This window comes from Bubalus kerabau, chromosome 5 (assembly GCF_029407905.1).
Source record: "Bubalus kerabau isolate K-KA32 ecotype Philippines breed swamp buffalo chromosome 5, PCC_UOA_SB_1v2, whole genome shotgun sequence".
NCBI lineage: Eukaryota > Metazoa > Chordata > Mammalia > Artiodactyla > Bovidae > Bubalus > Bubalus kerabau.
Window position 1 is genome coordinate 123,466,655 of NC_073628.1, and position 27,483 is coordinate 123,494,137.

A 27,483-nucleotide genomic window follows, 5' to 3' on the forward strand; every position below is an offset into this window, starting at 1 on the left:
ATTAAACCAGTCAATCCTGAAGGAAATCAATCCTGAATACTCATTGGAAGGACTGCGGCTGAAATTGAAGCTCCAATACTTTGGCCACCTGATGTGAAGAGCCAACTCATTGGAAAAGACCCTGATGCTGGAAAGACTGAAGGCAAAAGGAGAAGAAGACGGCAGAGGATGAGATGGTTACATAGCATCATTGACCTAATGGACAAACTCGGGGAGATAGTGGAGGACAAAGGAGCCTGCAAGCTACATTCCATGGGGTATCAAAGTGCCAGACATGACTTAGCAACTTGAACAACAACAAATAGGATCTGAGCTCCTGTTACTCCTCTAATCTTTTTAAATATTTATTTCCCCTTCATTTATCCCCTCTAATCAAGTGGCCCTTGGTTAGAGGAGATAAATGAAGTGGCCCTTCTTGGATAGGCCAAGAATCTGCCTATCTCTGGGCCTTTGCTTTTGTTCTCTCTACCTGGAATGCCTTCCCCTGATTACTCACATGTCTATGTATAGCTATTTATTATCTTTGAGATCCATGCTAAAATATCTGAGTTTCCTGATCTGCTGATTAATTAGCCAAGGCAGTGAGGGAAAGGCTACCCACTGCAGTATTCTGGCCTGGAGAATTCCATGGACTGTATAGTCCAAGGGGGCACAAAGAGTCAGACACGACTGAGAGACTTTCACTTCACAGTGACTCTATTTCACAAACTGTGTTACTGTCTCAAACACTTAGAATTATGGGGGTTTTATTTATAATTACCTTATATATTTATTAGTTTACTTATTTATTCCTTCTATTAAGATTACTATAAAAATCTTACTGAGTTATTCATGGCTTTAACATTCACGTCCTTAAGTTGGGTGACATCAGCAAGATGGTAAAATAGAAATCCCAAGATTCTCCAAACCCACCCTGCCTCCCCAGAAAGAGATATTAATTCAACAATGCACAGACCAGTTCCCTTAGCAAGAAATCCAGAAATCAGTTAAGAAGTTCCTAAACTTCAAATGAGCATGAAATCACCTGCATCAAAGCTGGTAGAAAAAATCCTGGCACAACTCCCCCCAGCCTTGCAGTTCAGTGTGGTGCAACTGGGAGAAAACTCAGCTTCTGGCTTCTCCTTACAGAGGAAAAAAATTGGAACACACATCTAATGTCCTGGGTTTTGGGGTACCACCCACAGGACAGGTTTCAGTCTTGCCTATCTGAGAGCACTTAGAGGACTCCATACACTCTAGATGCCTAGCAGACACTGAGAACCAAAGTGCTAAGTAGACTGAAGCTTGCTTCTGCCCCAAAGGACCCATGGTACAGCAGTCAGTCAGTTATATCATAACAATCTCTCTGTCAGGGCACTGACAAGAGTGGAGCATGTGTCTAATACTCTGGCTTTTTGGGAGGCTACTCAAAGGACTGGTTTCTATCTCTTCTGACTCAAAGCACTAATAGGATGCAGCATATTCTAGAAACATTAGGATTACTGAGAATAAAAGACCTGGGAAGCCTGCAGTAGCTCTAGAAAACCTGAAGTTACTGTACATATACTCCAGAGGTAGCAAGAGATTACAAAAGGCAAGCCCATCTAACCGGGAGTTTATATGCACAAGTCTGGGCCTTCCTGGTGGTTCACATGGTAAAGAATCTGTCTGCAATGCAGGAGACCCGTGTTCAATCCCTGGGTCATGAATATCCCCTGGAGAAGGGAATGCTACCCACTCTAGTATTCTTTCCTGGAGAATTCCATGGACAGAGGAGACTGGCGGGCTACAGTCCACTGGACCATAAAGAGTCAGACATAGCTGAGCAACTAACACACATACATATCCACATAAAAGGTTTGAGAGACCCACCAAATCTCATTCTGGGCAGACTGATGAAAGTCTTTCCCTGTACATGATCAGTCTGTACAAACTGAGAGAGGTGGCTGTTTTTTCAAATGTGTAGATCACAACACCCAGTTACACTATGCACAAAGAAACAGGGAAGCATGGCTCAATCAAAAAAATAGCATAAACCTACAGAAACAAATACTGAAGAAACAAAGATATATGAATTACCTCAAGGAATACAAAATAGCTATCATAAAGATGATCAGTGAGCTCCAGAAAACAATGCATGAACTAAATGAGAATAGAAAAAAATAAGTATAAAAAAGAAACAAATGGGAATTTTGGATCTGAAGAATACAATAACTGAATGGAAAATTTTCTAGAAGCATTCAACAGCAGACCCAACCAAGCAAGGGAGAAAAAAAAAAAGGTTCAGGGAATTTAAAGACAAGATATTTACAGTTATCCAGTCAGAGGAACAAAAAGAAAAAGAATGAAAAACAGTGAGACTAGAGAGAGAATTCCTTGGTGGTCCAGTGGTTATTACTCAGTGCTTTCACTTCCAGGTCCTGGGTTCAATCCCTGGTCAGGAAACTAAGATCCCATAAGCTGAGCAGCATGGTCAAAAAAAGAAGAGAGCAAAGAGAACCTAAGGGATTTAGAGATCACCATCAAGTAGATCAATATACATCCAAACACCCAGAAGTAAAAGAAAAAAAAGAAGCAGTGTTTATTTGGGTAAATAATGATCCAAAACATCCCAATTCTGAAGAAGAAAATTAAAAATTCAAGAAGCCCAAAAGATTCCAAACAGGATGAATCCAAAGAAGTCCCCACAAGACACATATAATCAAATTGTTGAAAGTCAAAGAGAGAATTTTGAAAACAGCAAGAGAAAAGTAGCTCATTATATACAAAGGAGCCCACTTAGAGCTCTTAAGGCTCTAAGCAGATTTCTCGGCAGAAAACCTGCAGGACAGAAATATTTATTCAAAGTGCTGAAAGAAAAAAAAATGCCACCCAGGTATACTACATCTGATAAAACTGTCCTTCAAAAATGAAAAATAAATAAAAACCTCGCCAGATACACAAAAGTTGATGGAGTTAATTATCACCCAGCCTGCTTTAAAAGAAATATCAAGGGAATCCTTCAAGTTGAAGTGAAAGGATGCTAGCGATCAACAAGACAGCACATAAAAGCATAGACTTCATTATTAAAGGTAAACAGATAAACAAAGATAGAATATTGTTGAACTGTTAAGGTGGTGTATAAATTATTTTAATTCTGATATAGAAGTCAAAATACAAGAGTATAAAAAATAACTATAACTACAAAAATGTTAATGCACAAAAAGACAACCCATTCTTATTCATAATAGCATCAAAATGGATACATGTTTATAAATAAACTTAACCAAGCAGATGAATGACTTGTATAATGAAAATTACAAAATTTGCTGAAAGAAATTAAAGAAAACAGAAATAAATGGAAATACACCCCTGTGTTCATATATTGGAAGACTTAATATCATTGAAATGTCCATACTATGCAAAATTACCTGCAGAGTCAATGCAATCCTATTGAACTCGGAATGTTACATTTTGCAAAAATATTTTTAAAAAATTCTAAAATTCACATGGAACTAAAAAGGATCTCACATATCCAAAGCAATTTTGAGAAAGAACAAAGCTGGAGGCCCCACATTTCCTAACTTCAAAATATATTACAAAGCTACTTAATCAAAACAGTATAGTATTGGCATACAAACAGACATATAGACAACAGAACAGAAGAGAGAGCCCAGAAATAGATCCACACATACACGGTCAAGGGCTTCCCTGGTAGCTCAGTTGGTAAAGAATCCGCCTGCAATGCAGGAGACTCTGGTTTGATTACTGGGTTGGAAAGATCCCCTGGAGAAGGGTTAGGCTACCCACTCCAGTATTCTTGGGCTTCCCTGATGACTCAGACAGTAAAGAATCTGCCTGTAATGCAGGATAGTTGGGTTCAATCCCTGAATTGCGAAGATCCCCTGGAGGAGGGTATGGCAAGCCACTCCAGTATTCCTGCCTTGAGAAACCCCATGGACAGAGGTACCTGGTGGGCTATCGTCCATGGGGTCACAAAGAATTGGACCCGAATGAGTGACTAAGCACAGCACAGCAAGTACATGGTCAAATGATCTTGCACAAAAGTATCAAGACCACAAACAGGGAAAATATAGTCTCTTCAACAAACGGCGCTGGGAAAATTGGATATTCACATGCAAAAGAATGAAAGTGAACTTTTATCTTACATCATACATAAAAATCAACTTGAAATAGATTAAAGACTTAAACATAAGACCTGATACTATAAAACTGTTAGAATAAAACACAGGAAACAAATTTCATAGAATTGGTCTTCTCAACGATTTCTTGGACATGTTAACAAAAGCACTAGCAACACGACAAAAATACACAAGTGGGACTTCATCAAACTAAAAATGTTCTGCACAGCAAAGGAAACAATCAACAGAGTGAAAAGGCAACCTACATAATGGGAGAAAATATCTGCCAACTGTTTATCTGATAAAGGGTAAATGTCCAAAATATATAAGGATCTCCTACAACTGAATAGCAAAATAAATAAATAAATTTAAATATTTTAAATAAGCAAAAACCTTGAACAGACATTTACCCAAAAAAGACATGCAAATGGCCAAGAGATAACATGGAAAAGTGCTCACAATCACTACTCATCATGGAAATTCAAATCAAAACTACAATGAGATATAAGCTCACACCTGTTAGGATGGCCATTATAAAACAAACAAGCAAACAAAAAAATAGAACATAAAAAGTGTTGTCAGTAATGTGGCGAAACTGCAACACTTGGGCACTTTTGGTGGGAATGTCAAACAGAGCAGGTGACGCTACTATAGGAAATGGTATGGACAGGCCTCAAAAAGTAAAGATTGAGCTAGCTCATGATCCAGTTATTCCACCTCTGAATATTCAACCAAAGCAATACAAAACAGTTTCTCAAAGATGACGCTAGCCATCGTAGCATTGTTCACAAGAGTCAAGAGGTGAAGACAATCTAAATGTCAATCAATGGAAGAATGGATAACGGAAAAAAAAGTTGTATATACATACAATGAAATATTATTCAGCCTTCAAAAAGAAAGGCATTCTTTTACATGCAACAACTTGGATGAAACTTGAGGACATTACACTGTTAAATGAACTAGTCACAGAAGGACATATACTTCATGATTCCATTTACATGTGGTATCTGAAATAGTCAAACTCAACAGAAGCGGAAAGCAGGATGGTGATGTCAGGGTTTGGGGGAGGGGACAAGTGCAGGTGCTTCTCAACAGATACAGAGCCTCAGTCACACGTGACGCACGAGCTCAGAGGTCTGCCGAACAACACCGGACTTAGAGTTAACAACACTGTACTTCATACCTAAGAATTTGTTAACTGGGCAGATCTCAGGCTATGTGCTTTTTACCACAATAAAGAAATAATAATAAAAGATCAAGTCCCTGAAATAGGAGAATAATCTTAACAGGGTATGATACTTCCATAAAATGGCATACTAAAAAGCCATTTAAAAGGATTTCATAAACCTATAGTGAAAGATATAGATATAAATTCATGATATATTGCAAAGTGAGACAATAAGGATATTAAAAATTACATATTATAAGATACAATTTTAAATCATAGTCTCATTCATTCATTCACTCAGTGTAAGAGGCAGTAAGCAATAGATAGGTGCAAAAATAATGAGTCATATCTGTATGGAAATACAAACTATAAACAGATGGCAAAAGCAAAATATATGGATTATTTATTTCAACAAAATAAAAAATGTTAGTCTATCAGCTCTGATCCTAGAAAGATGCTGATATTTATAAGAGAAAAAGAAAAAGGATAAATTGGGAGGTGGGGGAAGTTTTAGGGAGTTTGAATTCATGGATCCAATATCATTCTGTTACTAACTGGTAGCAGGCTCTTAGAAAAATTGTTGAACCATTTTTTTTCTGTTGTTTAGCTCTAAAATGACAGAGTTTGACTAGGCAATGTAGATTCCAAGTTCCAAATTCAACAAGTTTATTCCTTAAAATGTTGTATGCAATTAATTCAAAATACATTATGAAAAAATTTTGCTGATGTTTTTCAGAGATCCCCTGACTTTCAGATATAAAAGTTACGACTTTTGCTTGTCCTCTGTATTTTGAGACTCAAAGACACACACTGCAGTTTGGTTAATAATAAGATTAATGTATTTTTTTTTTCTTTTTGCTCAAGGAAGAAGGCTATCTAATGCAATTTAATCCTGCATAAGGGAAGACTCACAGGGCATAAAACACACAGACAAACATACAAACATACACACAAGTTCTCTATGGATCAAGACTGTGAGGTACTAAAAAAAGGAGAATAAAGCAGGAAGTCTTGTCTTATCAAAAAAATGGGTTTTGCATTATTTTTGCATAATGCATACAGACAGCACTGTATGGCTGTCCACCAAAAATATGCCCAAGGAATGATACCAATATTATAAAAAACACTATTCACAATTTTAATTAAACCAATTTATTTAAAATGAGCCTCAAGAAATAGATTCTTCAGGCCTGCTCAAATTAGGAGCCAAATGTCATCATCTGATAAACATCTTCCAGAAATGAAAACTGGTGTGAAGCTTTGGAACTTATTAATCAGAGGGAAAAAAAGAACATTGATATTTATCAGGGAAAAAGTAATTATACAATTTTTATGGTAGTATGTAAGCTGTAACATGACCAGAAATATCACTATTGTGGGAAGTTTTAAATAAAAAAAAATTTTTAAGCAATAAATATATATCTTATATCTTAAAATAGAGATTAGGATGTATTTTGATAAAATAAAAACAAAATAAAGGGCTTCTGCCAAAGAGAGCCCATGCAAATCATCTAGAAATTACTATGCTCATTGAAATGATCTTCTTCCCAATGGATCTTACACACGCTAGGTTGAATATCTAGTATCAGCTTCAGAACCCTTAGTCATCTGTCCTCTCCCATCTTCCCCAAAAGTACACACATTACCACGGTCATCACCCTTTAACATGCCTTCCTGAAAGACTCTCTCTTTTCCTACTAGCCCAAACCTCGATTGTTCCCCCTTACTTAAAATTCTTCACAAAATCAACTTCCATTAAAATTTATCCAACTAATCTTTTTAATTTTATTTGATTAAATCCCCCTAACAAATCACTGTATTATCTGCCTAGCACTATTATGACATAATTACATCTGTTTCTTTCTTAATTTTCTATTTGTTGATTTCCATTGCACATAAAACCTAGACCATTTATGAAGACCAGAAAGCTTTGGCCGGCTTCCCTCAACTCACAAACAATGGCCCACCCACACCAGTGCTCACATAGGTCCTAGGACACACCAAGGATGCTCTTCACCTTTGCATTTGCTGCCAACTCCTCCTGGAACACTTCCTCCCAAGATCTCTACGTGACTGGCTCCCTCAGTCAAACCTCATCTCATTGGCATCATCTCAGAGAAAACTCATCTGAACACAGCCCTTTTAGAGGAGCCCTTCCCCTATCTCACTGGGTCATTCTTTGGTCTTTAGAATATTTGCACTTCCTGAAATTATCTTGTTGAGCTGCTTCTTTATCTTCAGTCACTTCCCACTGTTGTAGCAGCTTCAAGAGAGCACTCTGTCAGTATAGCTCTATGCTGATGATCCCTCTTGCTTAAAACCACACCTTTTAAAAAACACTGCATGCAGATGGAAAGTGCATTTTAACTACTTCCTTTAGATGGGTAGACCTTCACATCATGTTACTTCAGGTCTCTCTAAGAGCTGATATGCTGTCTGAACATGACAGATGAATGCACCAATATTTCTGAGTGAGGATTCAGTGGCATCACCAACTCGATGGACATGAGTTTGAGTAAGCTCCTGGAGTTGATGATGGACAGGGAAGCCTGGTGTGCTGCAGTCCGTGGGGTCGCAAAGAGTCGGACACAGCTGAGTGACTGAACTGAACTGAGGATTCAGAAAGAGAGAACTCAGGATGTTCAGTGTGTGTCCAAATGTCCAAAACATTCCAGTTCACAAAACTACACTACAAATCAATTCTTTTTCTCCTATTTGAGTGATAAGTTGACTAATCAAAATATAATTTTGTCTTATAAAATTTTTTCATAAAAACTGGGAATAAATGTCTCCATTTTTGATATGCTCTTGATTTGTGCATCCACTGGGACAGATGCAGAAGAGCAGCAGCCTGCCTCACCTTCTGAGAAGCAAGGGTAAAACAGATGTTCAGAGAAATCCTCACCAACCCCTCCCTCACTCAACAGGACCTTCAGAACTGCACCCAGAAACCTTTACATTTCCTTATGGACTGATATGTAATTAACATTGTAAACTCTGTTTAACTAGAAAACAGCACAATCGCCCGAGCAGGCTCTAAAGTCAAAGCCAAGGAGATTTCTGCCATATTCACCAGCTGCTTCTTTGCTCAAGAAACACCTGGATGCTGCTACGTGAAAATACGCTGCCCGCTAAAGAATATAATTTGTATTCATCTCCAAGACTATTTTAAAGAAAATAAGACCTTCCCTTTATTCCCCCTGAAAATAAAACATAAGAACTCTACCATCTAATAACAATGCTTCTCCTTTCTAACCCATTTGGCCTTGCCTTGCTTGGAAATCTGTTAGTGAATCCTGACTACACTCTCACCTTATTGGAAACACAGGCAGCACTACAGATACATGTGACTCTTGGTTAACGCAAAACCTCCCTAAGGGTGCCCCTTCAAACATGGAGGAGAAGCGAGGTACCTCTGCTCGAAGAGCTACACCAAAATATCTAAACGGACACAGGCCAGTGTCTCCTCACCCACAAATCTCAGACTCTGCTTCCTTGGTACATTAGTGTCCTCTTAGGCCGAATGCACACGATGTCCAAGGAGAGAGGCGCTCCTTTTACCATATCTGTCACTTAAATCAAATGTTTTTCAATCACCCTCTCTCTATATATATGAATAACAGTGACAGGAAAGGAGAACTTTTCATTTGCCCCAAAGGAACATTCCCTGTTTTCGCTTATGAATTTTGATGACCCCCTCATATTCCTCGAAGTGAGTTTTAGCAAAATAACAATAGATGCATAACTGGAGAAAAGAGGTTTTACAATAGCCAAGAAACTATGTGGGGACCCTGAAAAGGGAACATTCAAGAATTAAAAATTCTTTTTACTGAAATGTGCATCACTGCAACCAACCTGGTCATGTGACAGTGTCTACTTCGGGCCTTCACCTTGTCCAAAGTGCTCACATTCGTCACTTTACTTATTGCCCAGAGTCCCCTTCATGGTCACACCACCAGAGAACATAACTTACTTCTACAAGTTTCTGGTAAGCTGTGATTTCTTAGGTACCCCTAAAAAGAAGCACATACTTTTAAACTTGCTGGCTGGCTGCTGCTCTTGCTGCTCAGTCACTAAGTCGTTTTCAACTCTTTGTCACCCCATGGACTGTAGCCCACGAGGCTCCTCTCTCTGTGGGATTTTCCAGGCAATAATACTAGAGTAGGTTGCCATTTCCTTTTCCAGGGGATCTTCCCAACCCAGGGATCAAGCCTGCATCTCCTGTGTCTCCTGCATTGGCAGGTAGATTCTTTACCTCTGAGCCACCTGGGAAGCCATTTTTAAACTTGACACTCTGCAAATATTGGCAGTTTCACAAAACATCATTATAGACTGAGTACTAATTGGAGCTCTCTCACATATAACAACAAATTCTAAATAAACTGGAGTTTTATGAGAAAAATTAACATCAGAACAGAATGAAAGCACATTGAGTATATTTTTGAACACATATGCAAATAACTAATCATAGAGGGGAAATAAAGCAGTTGTGCATAGAGAAAGGAGGCTTCGCCAATCAAACAGCTATTATAAGGGAGTGCATAAGGACATAGAAACTAATTAGCAAAATGTAAGAAGTCATAAAAAGAAGAGTATGTACTAAAGACTGAGAAATAAACATTCTTTGTAAAAAAAGCATACATTTGGTTACAGATCTAAAAGGAAAGCCTTTAATAGTTTAGAAATGTAGATACAATACATATATATCTGAAAGGGTTAAATCTGTTTGAAGGTATCTGTCCTGCAGTTTTAATTTTACACTAAAAAGGGAAATGTCCAAGAGTGGAAGTACTACCATGATCTTGAGGATTGTGAAATGCCTGATCTTCAATTAAATTTTTAAAATCTCACGTGCCTGGGTGAAGAGGCACACGAATGAGAATTGAAGCTCATCTTTGTCAAGTGAAAACTAATGGACTTGTGAGAAAATAACCTAGGTTAACCATTTCAAATGAGCTTCCAAGGTGGCTCAGTGGTAAGGAATCAGCCTGCCAATGCAAGAGACACAGGCTCGATCCCTGGGTTGGGAAGATCCCCTGGAGGAGGAAATGGCAACCCACTTCAGTATTCTTGCCTGGGAAACCCCACGGACAGAGGAGCCTGATGGGCTACAGTCCATGTGGTCACAGAGTCGGACATGACTGAGCAAATGAGGACACACGCACGCACCCTTTTCAAATAGTGTTTTCAGTAACCTAGAAGAAGCCTCAAATCACTGCAATTCTTTGCCTGAAGGCATCATTCAACAATGCTAGCATACAAACGCTAGGCATTACTAGACAGGTAACAGAAGGAAAACAGAAGGAAAAAAAAAGGACAGAAAGAATCAAAACCGGCAGCCACTCTTGTGCTACATTATGATTCCTCCTCTTCTGGAATACTGTCCATAGATTTAATTGACACTTATCAAAATGTTAACTTATCCTTCAAAAAAGGATAAGTAAAATAATCTAAGAAATGCTGTAAGCTAAGGAAAAGATTAAAAATCATGACTACCAGAAAGTCAAAGACCCAAAACACATCGTCAAGAATTATAAAAGCATACAAGCTGAGTGAGAATGAATTTAGATGCAGTAAGGGATGAAGATTAAAAAGACAGTGTCCCTCTCTGTAGACGGGAATTACATTTCTTTGTTTGCAAAATTCACTAGGCAAGTGGCTTAAAACTTAAAGGATGTAATTCTATAAAAGAGCAAATGAAAGGAAAAACTTTATTGAATAGAAAGTAAGACATATCTCAAGAGAAGGTACAGGGTGAAATACAGCTAAATTCAAAGAGTTTAGATAAATTAAGCTTATGGATATTAGATCCATGACAGATTTTTATAATGTCAGAATGCACAGGGTAGACATATCCCTTTTAAAGCTGGCTTTATAAAGGGAACCATGGTACTGTTTCTAAATGTTCCTTAGTACCATTGTTAAGAGTAAGAAATCCTAAGCTAGATAAATTACTCTTCTTGATTCAGCCAAGATATTCAAATGTTCATAAAAATAAAAGGCAGGGAAACAGCTGAAAAAGATAGAAAACATCATCTCATTCCCTTACTGAAAAGGATATCATCTAATCTATGTGAATACTTAAAATTAACAAAATAGGAATGAATGGGGCCATGCCTCTGAGTTTAGACCAGAGGCTCCCAGTTTAATGGCTAAAAAAGAACCATCATTCATTTCCTGAGATGAAAATATTTCAGGATGTAGCAGTTCTACTACGCCAAGATCTAGAAGAGAGGAGTAGTTCTCTCTTGCAATGCCACAGGCTCTACTCTATACTCTTCAATGCTCCGTACTTGAACCCTTCAGTCAATACTTCAGTTTCCTCTGCACATTACTTATGAAAAGAATGAACCATTTGGACCAAAGGACCAAAAGAGAATTTAAATCCCCCACCACAAGGGACACTGGTGGCGGGGGGAGGGGGGGGTGGGGTGTGGGTAGCACTCTGTGTCAGGTCTTCTATGTCAAAACCCTTCAGATGATATCTAACATGAAGACTTGGAATATTCCTGAATTGCCCCCTACACAATGGTGAGCAAAAAATGGAGATGGCAAAATGGCATGCCTGTGTGATCCCTTGTGTGTACAGTTCTGCATGGACATATGCATATGTGTGCATACACACACACCAGTCTATTCCATTTGTATATAATGCCTAAAGAGAGGTCTTGGCCAACTCTGGGGGGAAGGACTTCAGATTGTTACCTTCTTCTTGGTATCTACTGGAATCATCTGGATTTTGTACAAGATACTATTAATACTTTGTGAATGTTACAAGTGAAGAAAGGGATGCAAGTGCTATAATCCTACAGACAGAATGTTAACTTAGTCTGTTGCAATTATTTCCCTCTGCTTTTGCACTTTTCACTTCTGTCCACCTCCTCCTTCCAGGTAAGAATTCACCAGCTCTAAATCGCCTTCCCTGACTTAACTCACCTGCTCAGGCTTCAGCATGACTTGTGCCTAATCACGTGTTTCTGCATTATATTTTAGCTGCTCACTGTGGCCTTATAATTGTACTCTAGCTTTCCACAAGCATTTATCTTGCCTTCACACTTACAGACCTGCTGCACCTTCTGCTGCTGATCTAAGTTCGGCATGGAGTATATAGGTGCACTAGCAACTTCAAATGAAGACAGTGTATCCTTGGTGCCCAAGTCAGAAATCTGATCTAGTCTGCAGGACTGGATAAAACCGGGGCCCAGGGTGAGAACACACAAGAAAATAATGTTGCTTTCGAAAAGGCATTTGGAACAATGGAAACGAACTACAGAATCTCCAGAAGGACAACTCTGCAATTCTAATGCTTGTTATGCCACTGTCAGGACCTTAAGCCAAAAAAGGCTGAGTAACCTGGGGTTAGACATTCTGTGCCTCAGTTTCCTTATCTACAAAAAGGGATGATGAAGAATAACCTCTCTGCTTCCTGACCAAACAAAATCAAATTACTTCTTAAAAAGATGTATTCTTGAACTAGGGCTTCTGGGGTACCTCAGCTGGTAAAGAATCCACCTGCAATGCAGAAGACCACGGTTGGATTCCTGGGTCAGGAAGATCTGGACAAGGGATGGGCTTCCCATTCCAGTATTTCTGGGCTTCCCTGGTGGCTCAAACAGTAAAGAAACTGCCTGCAATGTGGGAGACCTGGGTTCAATCCCTGGGTTGGGGAGATCCCCTGGAGGAGGGCATGGCAACCCACTCCAGTATTCTTGCCTGGAGAATCCCATGGACAGAGGAGCCTGGTGGGCTACAGTCCATGGGGTTGCAGAGTCAGACATAACTGAGTGACTAAGCACAGCATAGTCCAGCACCCTTGAACTAAATACTTATTGGGTACTACTATGATGCTGGGAGGGATTGGGGGCAAGAGGAGAAGGGGACGACTGAGGATGAGATGGTTGGATGGCATCACTGACTCGATGGACATGAGTCTCAGTGAACTCCGGGAGTTGGTGATGGACAGGGAGGCCTGGCGTGCTGCGATTCATGGGGTCGCAAACAGTCAGACATGACTGAGCGACTGATCTGATCTGATCACTAGACATTATGCTACACACATTCTTGTGTAACCATCTAAGCAAAAGGCCCTGGAGATGGAGTCACAAGGAAGAATCTAATCAAGGTACCATTTTGTCTCTTCCTGAACCACAAGGCACTTAATCTGTCTGTGCCTCAGTTTCCTCATTGTACAAATGTGAACTAAAATATACATGTCAGGGGCTGTGTGAATTAAGTAATGTAATATGCCTTAACATGCAAAATAGTATTCAAATATATGACAAAATTAAAATGTAAATATACAACTCTAAGAATTTTACAGCCACCATCATAATTGATATTGACAGATATAAACTAGTCACTCTAATACTATTTGAGCTTTATATTTAAGTCATGTTTTTAGTTTAGCCCAAATAAGTTGTCAGCCAAAATCTATTTTTAAATGTATTACAATGTATTTGCAAAAGAATTTCTCATATTCTCCAATAACCATTCCAGCTATAAAATCATGCCATTATTATTTGAAAATATTCCTTTTTAATCATATCAGTTTGGGTCATATTTTATTGATATATAATATTCATATAGGACCTTACTAATCTTTTAACAAATATTAACTACTTAATTTTCATATATCCTTTGGAGATAAAATATTTTTCTGACAACTACTTTTATGCTTTATACAAAAACTTAAGTGTAATTAGAAAACAGTGAATGAAAATATCTCAGTTGTTACTTAATGTACTTACACATGGAAAAAAAGTTTTCCATTTTAATGCTTTCACTCTGAAAGTCAAGATAGCATTAAAATATAGGGAGAGATGGGAGGCAAACACATCTCACTAAGAAAGTAGCAAATGAGAGAATTCCAGGAAATCCCAGGAAAACTGGAAATTGACAAGGTTTTCCTTAAGACTTCTGTATCACCCTTGATACCTTACTCCTTCTTGTAACTGTGAAGACAGTGTTCCTGAGCAATCCTCACCCTTGAAGCCCAGTTTTTTAAATAACTCCTAGATATTCTGGTAAAATAATCCATGCTACTAGAGGGAGAAGGGGATGACAGAGGATGAGATGGCTGTATGACATCATCAATCAATGGACATGAGTTTGAGCAAACTGGAGATAGTGAAGGACAGCCTGGTGCGCTGTAGTCCATGGGGTCACAAAGAGTTGGACATCACTGAGCAACTGAACAACGAACAGCAACTGGAAGTTTACACATTATGCTATCTAAAAGTGCCTTCTCCGGAGATTAACCCAAAAATATTTATGGGATGTTTAAATATTTGGGGGGTATTTTTTTCTTTGTTAAAACCATGTTCTAAAGTCAAAATTCATCCAAAAGAAAAGACAGCCATTTTAGATGCTTTCTGAACAACATGATATTGTATCCATAAATAAAATGATCAAAGATGAACATATGCGTGTGTGTATAATATATATGGGGCTTCGCAGGTGGCACAGTGGTAAAGTGGTAAAGATTTCTTCTGCCAATGCAGGAGATGCAAGAGAAGCGGGTTCAATTCCTGGGTTGGGAAGATCCCCCGGAGTAGGAAATGACAACCCACTCCAGTTTACTTGTTTGGAGAATCCCATGGATGGAGGAGGCTGGTGGGCTACAGTCCATAGGGACACAGAGAGTCAGACATGACTAAGCCTCTAAGCACACACACACACACACAAACACACACATATGTATAAAAGATGAATGTATGTTCCCCTAAATGGAAGCCAAATATTTTATATACCTGGATGCTTATACAAAATAAAATAATAGCTACCAAACCATTGTATACAGAATGGTGTGAATCTATGTAGAACCATGTAGTATCACTCACCACCATATACAATCAGTATATTTTGTGCATTTTTCATATGCCCAACTATCCTATTTGCCATTAAGAGAGCCACAGTCCCAAACATAATCACCCCCCATTCAAACATTTTCAGTGGCTCCCATGATTAGAGACCACTTTTTACATGTTTCTTTAAAGAGTCCCTACGCAAAGAAAAATGAAACCTTAGGAAGTGTGGGGGAATGGGGCGATACAGGTTGCTAAAATGAGAGAAACCGCCTTGAAATCTTAGGTTGTAAATCAATCATTCACGTAAATTTGGGATCTATTTCTTAGCAACCTTGACATGTTGACGTTCTCCTGGGAGTTTACTGTAATCTTTGCTCATCTCAACCTACACCCATTCCCCAGGTGATTTTATCCAAAATCTTGACTTCAAATGGTTTTGGCATAAAGATGAGTTCCAAAAGGATATCTTCCTCCTGACCCCTCCCCCAAAGGCCAACCCATCTCCAGCATCCCTCACAACATCAACCCTTGGATGTGCTCACAGGCATCTCAGATTTAACTTGGCTGCGCTGGAATTGGCCTGAGCCGTTGGGCTAAAATAACCATACAACACCGTCCCCTGATAAAGGCATGAGACACACCAAGGGTGCTGTTTTATCACCACGGCCTGAGGCGCTTCAGGGAGGTGAGCACCAGCTTGCTGGCATTATTTGTGGATGACAGTGTGACAGATGATTTGCACCTGGTCCCAGAGAGTCTCCTGGAAAGCAGTGCCACCGAGGCTGACAGTATGGCAAGAAAATGCCGAAGTGGCCAGCAGGGGACCGGAAACTCCAGTCAAGATGCTGTTTTGGTCTTCCTGGTCCCGTGGTGTTCTAAGCACACATGGGCGGTTCTTGATCCAAGGAAAGAGTATGGCCTGGCATGGACTGTGGGTGCTGCAGTACTGTGCCATGTTCCCTCACTGTTACTTGGGGTCCTATGAATCTTCTTTGGGCTTTCCAGGTGGCACGAGTGGTAAAGAACCCATCTACCAATGCAAGAGACATAAGAGTTGTGGGTTCAACCCCTGGCTTGGGAAGATCCCCTAGAGGAGGGCATGGCAACCCACTCCAGTACTCTTGCCTGGAGAATCCCATGGACAGAGGAGCCTGATGGGCTACAGTCCACAGGGTCGCAAAGTGTCGGACATGACAGAAGTGACTTAGCATGCACACATGCACGGATCTTCTTCAGTAACCAAAGTCTGTCTAATGGACACTATCAGAGTCCAAAAACTAAGCTCCCCTGGCACTCTTCCTCATCTCAGAAAAATGAAAACTGCCTTCTCTTAGTTCCCCAGGACAAAAATATTGGGGTTACCTTTAACGCCTCACCTTTGCCCTGCCCATCTTGTCCGTGAGTAAGTCTCACTGGCTAGCCTTGCAAACTATATCTAGAATCTGACCATATCTTACAACCTTTACCACAACCACCTTATTTCAAGCTTCCCTTATCCCTGATCCATCACCAGGATTACCACAGGAGCCTCAGAACTGCTTTCTCAGTTTTTGCCCGTGGCCTCCTGCAAATATTCTCTATTTGAGAATAGACATTCTCAAATCAGCAGCCAGAGGGATCCTGGTGAAACACACGCCAGAGGACACTCATCTGTACCAAAAAAGCCAAACTCCTGATTATCACTTACAAGGCCCTACAGGACCTGGCCCTCATTACCTGCCTGACATCCCTCTCTACCATGCCCTCCCAGCATCCCAGCTGCTCCTCTGCACGCAAGGCACGCTCTCATCTCTGGGATATGCCGAACCCTCTGCTGAGTGTTATTCCCCAGATGGTCCCTGAGTTAATTCCTTCATTAAAAATCACCTTATCCGTGAAGCTTCTTCAGTGACCTTATCTAACATTCATCACCAGGACCATCCAACATTTCCTACCCCTCTTCACTCTTATTTTTTCCTCCTGAGACTTATCACTCCCTAACAAACTCTCTTCCCTTAGGAGAATGCAAACTCACCCAGAGCAAGAATTTTCATGTTTTATTCTCTACTGTGTTTCAGTGCCTGGGACAATGCACATAGCAGGAATTTAATAAATACTTGTGAATGAATAAGTGATAGTAGAATTAATATAAAACAAAGTTTTTCTTTTTTTTTTTTTAAGTCTAGTCTGTTGGCATTCTAAGAAGGCAGGTAGCTCCAGGCATCCCCTGGTACCCAGCCAATGCCCTCAGTGGCACCCCTCCTCCAGAAGGAGGGGACCAGGCCTAGGATAAAGCCCACCTCCTTCATATGGAACAAGAGGCCTTGCTCTGCTCTGCCAGACTTGCTCATAATGCCGCCTGTCACACCCAGACAATCCAGTTACACCATGCCTTCTGCCTCAAACATCTGCTGATCCCCAGTCTTCCTCCGGAGAGCTCTGATTCCACAATGAAAATCCAGTTTCCCTTGCACTACTTCTTCTGTGTCTTCTCCACTCTCACTGGGTGGTTAATTTCTTCCTCAGCAGCTCAGCTCCAATCTGTAAGTGCTTACCTTATGATTAAGTTCATAACAGTCTCCTTCATTGACTCTGGAGGAGAGAGGATCTTAAGAGAAGCCAAGTTATTTCCATCACTTTACTTGGCTCAATATCCAGCACAAAGGTCAACACAATGGAAGTGCTCAATAAACGCCACTGAATGAATCCATAACGACAAAACTGAAAGGAGGGAACCATGCAGAGGATATAATCCCCCCAACAGGAAGACTCCAAGACCTAGAACTGAGGCTACCACACAACCTACCACATGTTAAATGTGTCCATTTCTTCACCCAAAGAGCAGATAGAATAACTTACCCATCTACCTCACAGAGGGTAGAGCTCAAATGGTAAAACAAAAGTCAAATATCCCATGAAATACTTTTTATCAATGTATAGATCAAAAATTTTTGCTCTTTTTTAAATCTCATAACTGATTCAGCAAACACGGAAATAACTAGATCAAAACCAGGTACATCTAATATAAGAGTCTTCCAGTAGTCACATATGGATGTGAGAGCTGGACAATAAAGAAGGCTGAGTGCTGCAAAATTGATGCTTTCGAACTGTGGTGCTGGAGCTGACTCTTGCAAGTCCCTTGAACAGCAAGGAGATCAAACCTGAATACTCTTTGGAAGGGCTGATGCTAAAGCTGAAGCTCTAATATTTTGGCCACCTGATGCAAATACCTGACTCATTGCAAAAGACCCTGATGCTGGGAAAGAGTGAAGGCAGAAGGAGAAGAGGGCAACAGAGGATAAGATGGTTGGATGGCATCACCAGTTCAATGGACGTGAACCTGGGCAAACTCCAGGAGTTGGTGAGGGACAGGGATGCCTGGTGTGCTGCAGTCCGTGGGATCGAGCAGAGCTGGACACGACTTGGCAACTGAACAACAACAGCAACCTGTAGCTCAGATGGTAAAGAATCTGCCTGCCACTCAGGAGACCCAGGTTTGACCCCTAGGTGAGAAGATCTCCAGGAGAAGAGAATGACAACCTACTCCAGTGTTCTTGCCTGAAGAATTTCATGGACAGATAAGCCTGGTAGGCTACAGTCCAAAGAGTAGGACTGAGTATCTAACACTTTCACTTTTTTTCACATATTGGAGAAGGCAATGGCAACCCACTCCAGTACTCTTGCCTGGAAAATCCCATGGATGGAGGAGCCTGGTAAGCTGCAGTCCATGGGGTCGCTAAGAGTTGGACACGACTGAGCGACTTCACTTTCATGCATTGGAGAAGGAAATGGCAACCCACTCCAGTGTTCTTGCCTGGAGAATCCCAGGGACAGAGGAGCCTAGCGGGCTGCCATCTATGGGGTCGCACAGTGTCGGACACGACTGAAGTGACTTAGCAGCAATATAACTATGCCTCTACGGGCTTACAACATTCAAACAGGAGTAAACCAGGAAGTGTTGTCCAAAAAGAATATTAAAATACAGGTTATATATTCTCTATGTATATGGAGAGAAAGCTATGCTATTGAATATAAATCATTGCATATAGAGGACTATAATTTGATATTCATTACACTTTACTAAATAAAATGATAGAGAACTTTGCAGCAAACTTTAATGCTTATTACCTGTTTTTAGAGGCAGTAAATTTAAGAACAAAAAGCACAGGCTCTGGAGTCTGTCCATTTAGCTTTGAATAACAGTACAGTCTAACTTTGAGAAAATTAGCTCCTTCTGATTCAGTTTCATGTAAGTTAAATATACATAATAAAGCACATTCCTCATAGAGTTGTTTAAGAAAATTAAAGGAAATAACACATATAAAGAGTTAGAACATTGCCTTGCACATAGAAATTACTCATTAAATTTTGGCTATTATTAATGTATTCATGACTCTTGAAATTTAAAGATGTTTCCATATATTTTTCTGTACTGATATCAAACTAACAAATGTAAAGAAAGTTGAAAAATCAAAGTTTTCAAAGTATTTCATCCCAGAAAAGATCTCTTTGTCTTGATATCTCTGCCGCCACCTCAGTCTTGCCTTAGAGGGCTTGTGCCAAAAACAGCACTTAGATGGAACACACATGTTGGGAATCAAAAGAGAAGAAGCTGCCCTCGTGTGCCTTAAGGCTGCATTCCCCTATCTCCCCTTCCGCCCTGCCCCCAAACGTAGGCTACCCTGTGACACAACCGCAGCGTGGAATGAGGTTGCAATCGCCCACTCAGAGGTGTAATTAATAGTAAAAAAAAAAAAAAGCAGAGACATCACTTTGCTGACAAAGGTCCATTTGGTCAAAGATACTGTTTTTCCAGTAGTCATGTATGGATGTGAGTGTTGGACCATAAAGAAGGCTGAGCCCCGAAGAAATGATGCTTTTGAACTGTGGTGTTGGAGAAGACTCTTGAGAGTCCCTTGGACTGCAAGGAAACCCAACCAGTCAATCCTAAAGGAAATCAACCCTGATATTCATTGGAAGGATTGATGCTGAAGCTGAAGTCCCAATACTTTGCCACTTGATGTAGAGCCGACTCATTGCAAAAGACCCTGATGCTGGGAAAGATTGAGGGCAGGAGCAGAAGTGGGTGACAGGGGATGTGATGGTTGGATGGTATCACTGACTGAATGGACATGGCTTTGAGCAACCTCCGGGAGATAGTGAAGGTCAGGGAAGGCTGGCGTGCTGCAGTTCATGGGGTAACAAAGAGTCAGACATGACTTAGTGACTGAACAATAACAAAGATTAGGTTAATGTAGGTAACCTAAGGTTAACTGATGCAGGTCTTACTGTCTTACTATTCACTTCCTCCTCCTTGCCCACTCATCACAAAAAGAATCCAGAATTCCTTCTCTATCAGCACTAGGCCTGAACTTCTAACATCACCTGTTTCACCCTCAGCACTGAAAGCCATGAAAGAGTGCAGACTCTGAGGAATAAAACCAGATCTGAAGACCTGAACTTTGATCCTAGTGATACTGTCAGAGTGAGTCAGTGGGGCTTTCTGTGTGTTAGTTTCCTAATCCGTAGTGTTGCGATACTACTGCTAATATGACTACTCATGAGGCTTTAAGGCAGGAGTAAAAGGGGAAACAAACATGGGGAAAACACTTGGAAATTTATGAGAATCACACAAATGAAATGTAATTCTAATATATGATTCCTGGCTCATTCGCTTTCCTCCCTATTTAGACACTGATCTTGACCCTTGGAGCCATGCCATTACAAAGATTTCTCTGATAAGAAGAAGTTATATTCAAAGAGAGAAAAATAATTTATTTAAACCACAGGGTTAGAAAGGTGATGGATATGACTATAAATAACAGGCAACCTCTGCATTTAAAAGTACTGAATAAGCACCAAAATCCTTAAGATTTTTTTGAGAAGCAAAAATACTCAATCAGCAGTGAATATCAATAAGGCTAAAATGGATTGCCTGTGGATAGCAGAAAGAAATAAAAATTAGGACATATACTGAGCTCCATTTGTGTTTATTCCAAAAATAATGTAACATTTTCTTTTTCTGCCAAAGACAAACAATCTCTCTGGAGAAGGTAAGAATGCAACTGCCTGAAACAGATGCTTCCACCCAATTAAAAGACAAGCAGGGAAGGAAAAATAACAACAAGAGCAAACAAACCTAACACTTCTTGAGCACCTCAATGCCTAACATGGATTATCTCGTTACTCCTCACAGCAACCTGTTTGATAGCTTTTCTTCCTTCATTCTAGATAGATTAAGGATTAGAGAGGAAATTACTTGTTCAAGATAACACCTCTAGTAAAGTACTCAAATGGAGTTTAAAACATCTTGCTGTGAAGTCACTTCAGTTGTGTCCAACTCTATGCAACCCCATAGATGGCAGCCCACCAGGCTCCCCCATCCCTGGGATTCTCCAGGCAAGAACACTGGAGTGGGTTGCCATTTCCTTCTCCAATGCATGAAAGTGAAAAGTGAAAGGGAAGTCATTCAGTTGTGTCTGACTCTTAGCCACCCCATGGACTGCAGCCCACCAGGCTCCTCCCTCCATGGGATTTTCCAGGCAAGAGTACTGGAGTGGGGTGCCATTGCCGTCTCCTTAAAACATCTTATCCAATCCCAAAGTTTAGATTTTTATCACAACTTCATGTTTCCTCTGCCAAAATAACCAGGAACTCTTCTAAAACTCAAGGGAAGTGGGGATTCTTCAAAGATTTTTAGTACCGCTACGGATGATATGCACAAATCAAGAGTGAAGTGGAAATGATCTTATGCAGGAATAAGAAATGGGATGGTTGAATCAATATTATCTGGCAGGTACATTGTCAATACTGAAAATGGCGCCATCATCTACAAATAGTAGGGAATTCAGTATCTAGTGGCTAAAGAACCTTTCCAAAATTTAAGTCCAATAGATGAGATGCAGAAGTGCTGAATGTGGTAGATGAGGATAAGAGCATACTAGCTTTCATAGCTTTTAACAAAACTTGAATGAGAACTTGTGTGTGTATTCTATAAATAGGGCAATAAAAGACAGAAGTAACATTTGGGGATACATGGCAAGAGGGAATATGAGAAGAAAGGCCATAGAGCAAGAAACTGGGTAAAAAATCACTAATAATTTCTTCCCTCAATCGACTATCCCAGCTCACTCAAATGATGTAAAAAACCAAACATAACATGAGGAAGAAACTGCTCAGTTGATGACTCACAGAATGGTTTTCAATCTCATTTGACTTAAAACTGGTAAGAAAAATAGGCTCCATAGAAAAATGAATATATATATAGAGAGAGAGAGAGTTAAAATGTGTTCAATTATCAATCAGATCTCTCCTTGAAATAAAATTCTAGGGTTTTCATCTTGACCAAGATTCTTGGTTGGATCAATGTATTCTTTTAAACAAAAGAAATCTACAACAAAAATATAGCCATCTCCAAGGCATCTAACTGAAATTTTTACATCATTTTGGGATTAACATTTTTTTGGAAAAAAAAGTTTTTCCATAAGAATACTACTCTGCCATTATAGAGTAAATTAAAACTAAATTACTTTTTATTCAAAAACTCCATTTTTCTGTGTTAGTAGTAAATTGCTTTTAGTTGGGGTTTAGAGAAGCAATGATTAATCACTTCTGCCCAGACACCTAAAAAGGCCAGTTACTGGAGTTATACTTTGGTTAGATTAAAGAAGTGAGCTACGGCTTGTTAACCATGAGGGGTACCCACCTGAAGCGGGTCGCACCACAAACCCATCTTTTCTTCCCTGCGACGGCCAGTGTCACAATTACTGCACTTTCCCCACCTCGTAGCTTCCCTTCATTTGTCACAGCCAAGTTTCTCAGCCGGCAAGGGTCCTCTCACCTTGAGGGCCTCCAGCAGGGTGACCCCATGTGCACGGGTGTTCACTGGCAGTTCCAAGACCAGGCAAACGGGAAGAAGGGAGGTGACAACAGGAAAGAAGCAGAGAAATACAAGGGCAGGAGGGGATGAGAAGGAGCAGCGAGCTGGAGAAATGAAGGTGAAGGAGAAGGAGAAGAGACGACAAAAGCAGGAAAAGAGGGAGGCAGCACAGCAACAAGAAAAAGAAACCAAAGAGGTCCAGGCTAAGGGGAAAAGTGGCAGAGGACCCCGCGGGCACATGGACGGCCAAATGCTGAGTTACTGCCTCTTCTTACTTGTCTTCCCCGCAGGGAAAACGGAGTAACAACTCCTGGGCACCTTACCTGGATGAGTTCGTCCAGCTCGGTTGAATTGACACAGGCGTGTTGGGAAATAAACGTCTGCTTCTGGATCACGATGGTGGTCCGCTGGGAAATCTCGTGAGGCTGCTCCAAGGCTTTGAACACGGTGGCTCCGATGATGAGATAGAGGACGACCACCAGGAAAATCGTGGAGACCGTCTTCCATTTCATAACATTGATGGTCGTGTCACTCTCCACCCGGGAAGCAAGCACGGTGGGTTTGGTGGAGAAGGAGAGCCTGGGTTTGGAGTTCTGAGCAGCAGACTTAGGATCCAGCAAATCAGGGGCCGCCACTGCCAACAACAGAGAAGGGAGGTTAGAGGGGTCAGCAAAAGTGGTCTGGATTCCGCCTGCTATCCTGGTGAGAGCTCCAGAGCCTAAACCAGAAGTGTGCCCATGAGGTTGCATCCAGGACCATATATGAGGTTCAGGGAGAAGGGGGTGGGTCTCAGCTCTCTGCTGCTATTGGGGTTTCCAATAGGAGGAGGAAAAAACCAGGAGGTGGACCAAGAACCTTAAAAAAAAATGAATAAAAGAATGACTGCAGTCTTCCTAATTAATTTAAAAATTTATACCTGTCCAACGTGCTAGTGAACACATTTGCAGAACTCCTAAGAGTTGATGGTACTAAAGTAGATATCTGAATGCTTATAAAGAAGGCTAATGTATTATTCCTGTTCTCAATAACACTCTATATCACAAGCAAATTATCTAAAAATTCATTACAATAAAGGAGCTGTATTATAAGTGAATTTGCACTCCAGATATTGTTGCTCAAAGTAAAACATTAGTAATTATCTGGTAAAACGTGATAGCAAATAAACCACTCAATAGCTCTATCATTTCTTTTTGCCCGCGTCCAAGGTGGGCTCATGATTAAGTATTCTCTGTAGGTTGTTATTCAATCTCTGATATCTTGAAAAAAGAAAAACAAAAGTATTGTCACCCATTCTGGCTCAATCACAGGTGCAGCCAAGAGATGACATGTTCTTTCCATTTTAACAGTGAACATTATCAAGAAAAAAAAATGAAAACCTTGTCTCACACCTTAGACCTACATGCTCTGTATAAAGCTAATTGCTCCATTAGAGTGGATTTATGCGTTCTCTTACAAATTCCCATATACTCTGAGGTGACTCTAAATCCATTTATTATTTATCTCAGCTGTTCCAAAATATCATTAATGGATTTATTTTTAGAAAAGTCAAGAGATACTAGACTTCAACCTGCTAAACGGAAAATAAGCCATTTACCACAGAGTATTTGATTGGAAAGGCAACACTGAACCAAAAGGGGTAATAGAATGGCTGAAAGAGGGGACACGTCAAAATATCATTAACTCGGACAGAATAATTGATTGACCATCCATAATTCTTACAAATATAAGTAAAATTACTTTGTTGTTGTTTAGTTGCTAAGTCATGTATGACTTTTTTCAACCCCATGGCCCGTCAGGCCCCTCTGTCCATGGGATTTCCCAGGCAAGAATACTGGAATTTCCTTCTCCAGAGGATCTTCCCAACCCAGGGATTGAATCCACGTCTCTTGCATTGGCAGGTGGATTCTTTACTGCTGAGCCATGAGGGAAGCCCAAAATTACTTTAGTGTTTAATAAAATTATAACCTAATCTGAATAACACTTTTTAGGTAAGTACATAAGAAATACCTATGTAATTGCACCCAAACATCATACAGGTACCTGAAATTACTTGAATAAGAAGGGAATAAGGAGTGTCATCACCGACTTGATGGACGTGAGTTTGAGTGAACTCCGGGAGTTGGTGATGGACAGGGAGGCCTGGCGTGCTGCAATTCATGGAGTCGCAAAGACATGACTGAGCGACTGAACTGAACTGAACTGAAGGAGTGTCAATTTTCACATGACTACATACTCTGCCCTCTTGTCTACCACTGTGAGTTAACTGTAGGACTGTCACAGTTGGAGTTCATAAAATAAATCATCTGTTGCCCATCAGAAAGAAGCTTTGCAACAAAGCTATATGAAGCACCAGACCTAAGTAAGGAGTGTTGTGTAATGATGGCAGGTAACAGAGTGCTCCTCAATCAGCATAACTCTGAATGATTCTGACTTTGAAGGGAAGTCAGCGCCCTGATGAAGTAACTGTAGCCTGGGCTCCAAGTGGGGATTCCACATAAGTACAGGTCATTTCAGCAGTTTCAAATGGTTCAACCTGCTATGCATAGATATGTACACATTTTCCTCCTGATACAGTCACCTGCTTCAAATAAAACCTCAAATTAGCAGACACCTTTTAACACGTGATATTCATAAAGGAAACTTCATCTCAAATAAGCACTGGATATGTGTTTCATGGCTACAGTCCATGGGGTCTGGACTGTAGACCACAGAGTCCAATGCGACTGATCAACTAAGCATGGCACAGCACGTGTTCAAGGCTTTAATTTTTTGAAACATTTTAATAGAAATGTTGATAACAGCTGAAATTACTGTCATCTGCTGTCTAGCCACCTCACCCCACCTCCAAGCTGCTTAGTGAGTCTCAGTGAAAAATAAAGGTCATCATCTAAAATTAAGCCATCTTTGGAACAAAAATAACAGAAAATCACTCAGAAACTCCACATTATCTCTCTGAAAGAAGCTGTCCAAGCCTTTCCTCCCCAGTTCTCTGTGCTCTCTTCTCATCTTTCTGATTTTTCCCATCACTGATTTCTTGTCTGCAGCACTGGAAAACACCAAGACCGTTTACCTTGATGCTCCCAAATCCCAACCCTAAATTGCAATGCCAAACTAAGATATTATATGATTGGGGGGAAAGGAAGAGATTTTTTTTTTTAAAGACTGTGTGTGTACTGTGTGTATTATTAAGCTAAAACATTTCCTGGTGTATTTTAATTCTTTTAAGTTATTGCTTTTTCTTTTTAATTAGCAGAAATATATATAATGCACATTTGGCAGACAGAATGGGCAGAACCTGGTGAAACACCAAAATAAAAAACAACAGTCTTTCTGCACGAATATGGGGAACCCTCTGGGTTTCCATCTCCATGTCGTTTGATGTATGATCATGAAGAGAAGCTCCTTAGAATAAGGAATCAAAGATTCACCCCTTCCACACACTCTGGGCACCATCACGCCCTCCCTTCTCTGCCTGCAGCACCTCACAGCCTCCGCTTAATCCTAGCCTCTCATCCGCACCCACGTCTGTCTTCTTAGCTCCCGGCCACAACTGACGACTCAATTCCAGGAGAAATGGGTTTTTTTCAGTACCACTGCCTATGCCACCGCGCTGTGGGCAACAAGTGTGACCAGGGTCACCCGTCGGGCGACTCCCAAGAGCTGACCCTCCTCCTTCGGAAACTCCCCTAAGTGTCCCAAACCTATACCCAAGACAGATGCAAAACACCCAGGCACCCGCGGGAGAGTGGGGAGAAGCAGCCAGGAGTGGATCCGGGGATAGATTTGCCTCCAACCCCAGACTGGGATCCAACACCTTGGACGGGAAACGAAAGGTGGAAAACGTCCGCGTGCTGCCAGCGGGGCTTTTGCAACCCTCCCGGGACTGGCTGGGACGGAAAACGCGCGGCGGGAGATGGGGAGGGGTGGGGTACCCGGGGGTCTCACCTCCTGCTCTATAGCCGGCTCTCTCCCGCGAGGCGCTGGGAAGCATGAGGCATGCAGCATTCACAAAATTTTTTTTTTTTAAAGACGGACTTGAAGCTTTTTACAAACAACACGCCATTGTACTCACTTCTTATTCAGAGACGGGCTGCGCGCTCCGAGCTGCACAGGCAGGCATTTTTTTCCCCCGGCTTTGTTTTACAAGGTGGGGAGAGCCAGGGCTGGACGCGGGGAGGGAGGAGGGGAGCGTGAGAAGACACGGAATCGCGGGAAGGAGGGGACACCCGCGGGCCGGGCAGAGGGCGAGGCCGAGGCCAAGTTGGGCTGGGGCGCCGCCGCCCCCGCGCGCGCCTGCGGCCGGGCCCGGGTCACCCGGAGAGCGCGGGCGACCCGGGTCCCGCGCCGGCCCGCAGCCGCCGCCGCCGCCGCGCGCTCCGCCCCGGGCTGCGCGCTGGCCCGGCCCCGGCGCGGCGCGGCGCGGGGGCGGTGGGTGCAGCCCGAGCGGCCGTGCGCCCCGGCGTCTTTGTGCGCGAGCCTCGCTCAGCCCCTCTTCGCATGTCTTTGTGCGTCTCCCCGGCAGAGCCCTCGGCGCCCCGGGGGCGAAGGTGG

At 41.3% G+C, this 27,483-nt stretch overlaps 1 protein-coding gene across 1 annotated transcript in view; it reads right to left on the reverse strand.

Annotated features, from left to right (window-relative positions):
* Positions 1-27,175, reverse strand: part of KCNK2 (potassium two pore domain channel subfamily K member 2) — a 139,227-nt gene extending 112,052 nt beyond the window's left edge. The window contains exons 1-2 of the mRNA XM_055583662.1: positions 27,005-27,175; positions 23,256-23,566 (exon numbers count right to left, since the gene is read on the reverse strand). Coding sequence (XP_055439637.1) covers positions 23,256-23,566; position 27,005 — 312 coding nt within the window. The 5' untranslated portion in view covers positions 27,006-27,175. The remainder of the gene's footprint in view (positions 1-23,255; positions 23,567-27,004) is intronic.
* Positions 27,176-27,483: the final 308 nt, after the last annotated feature.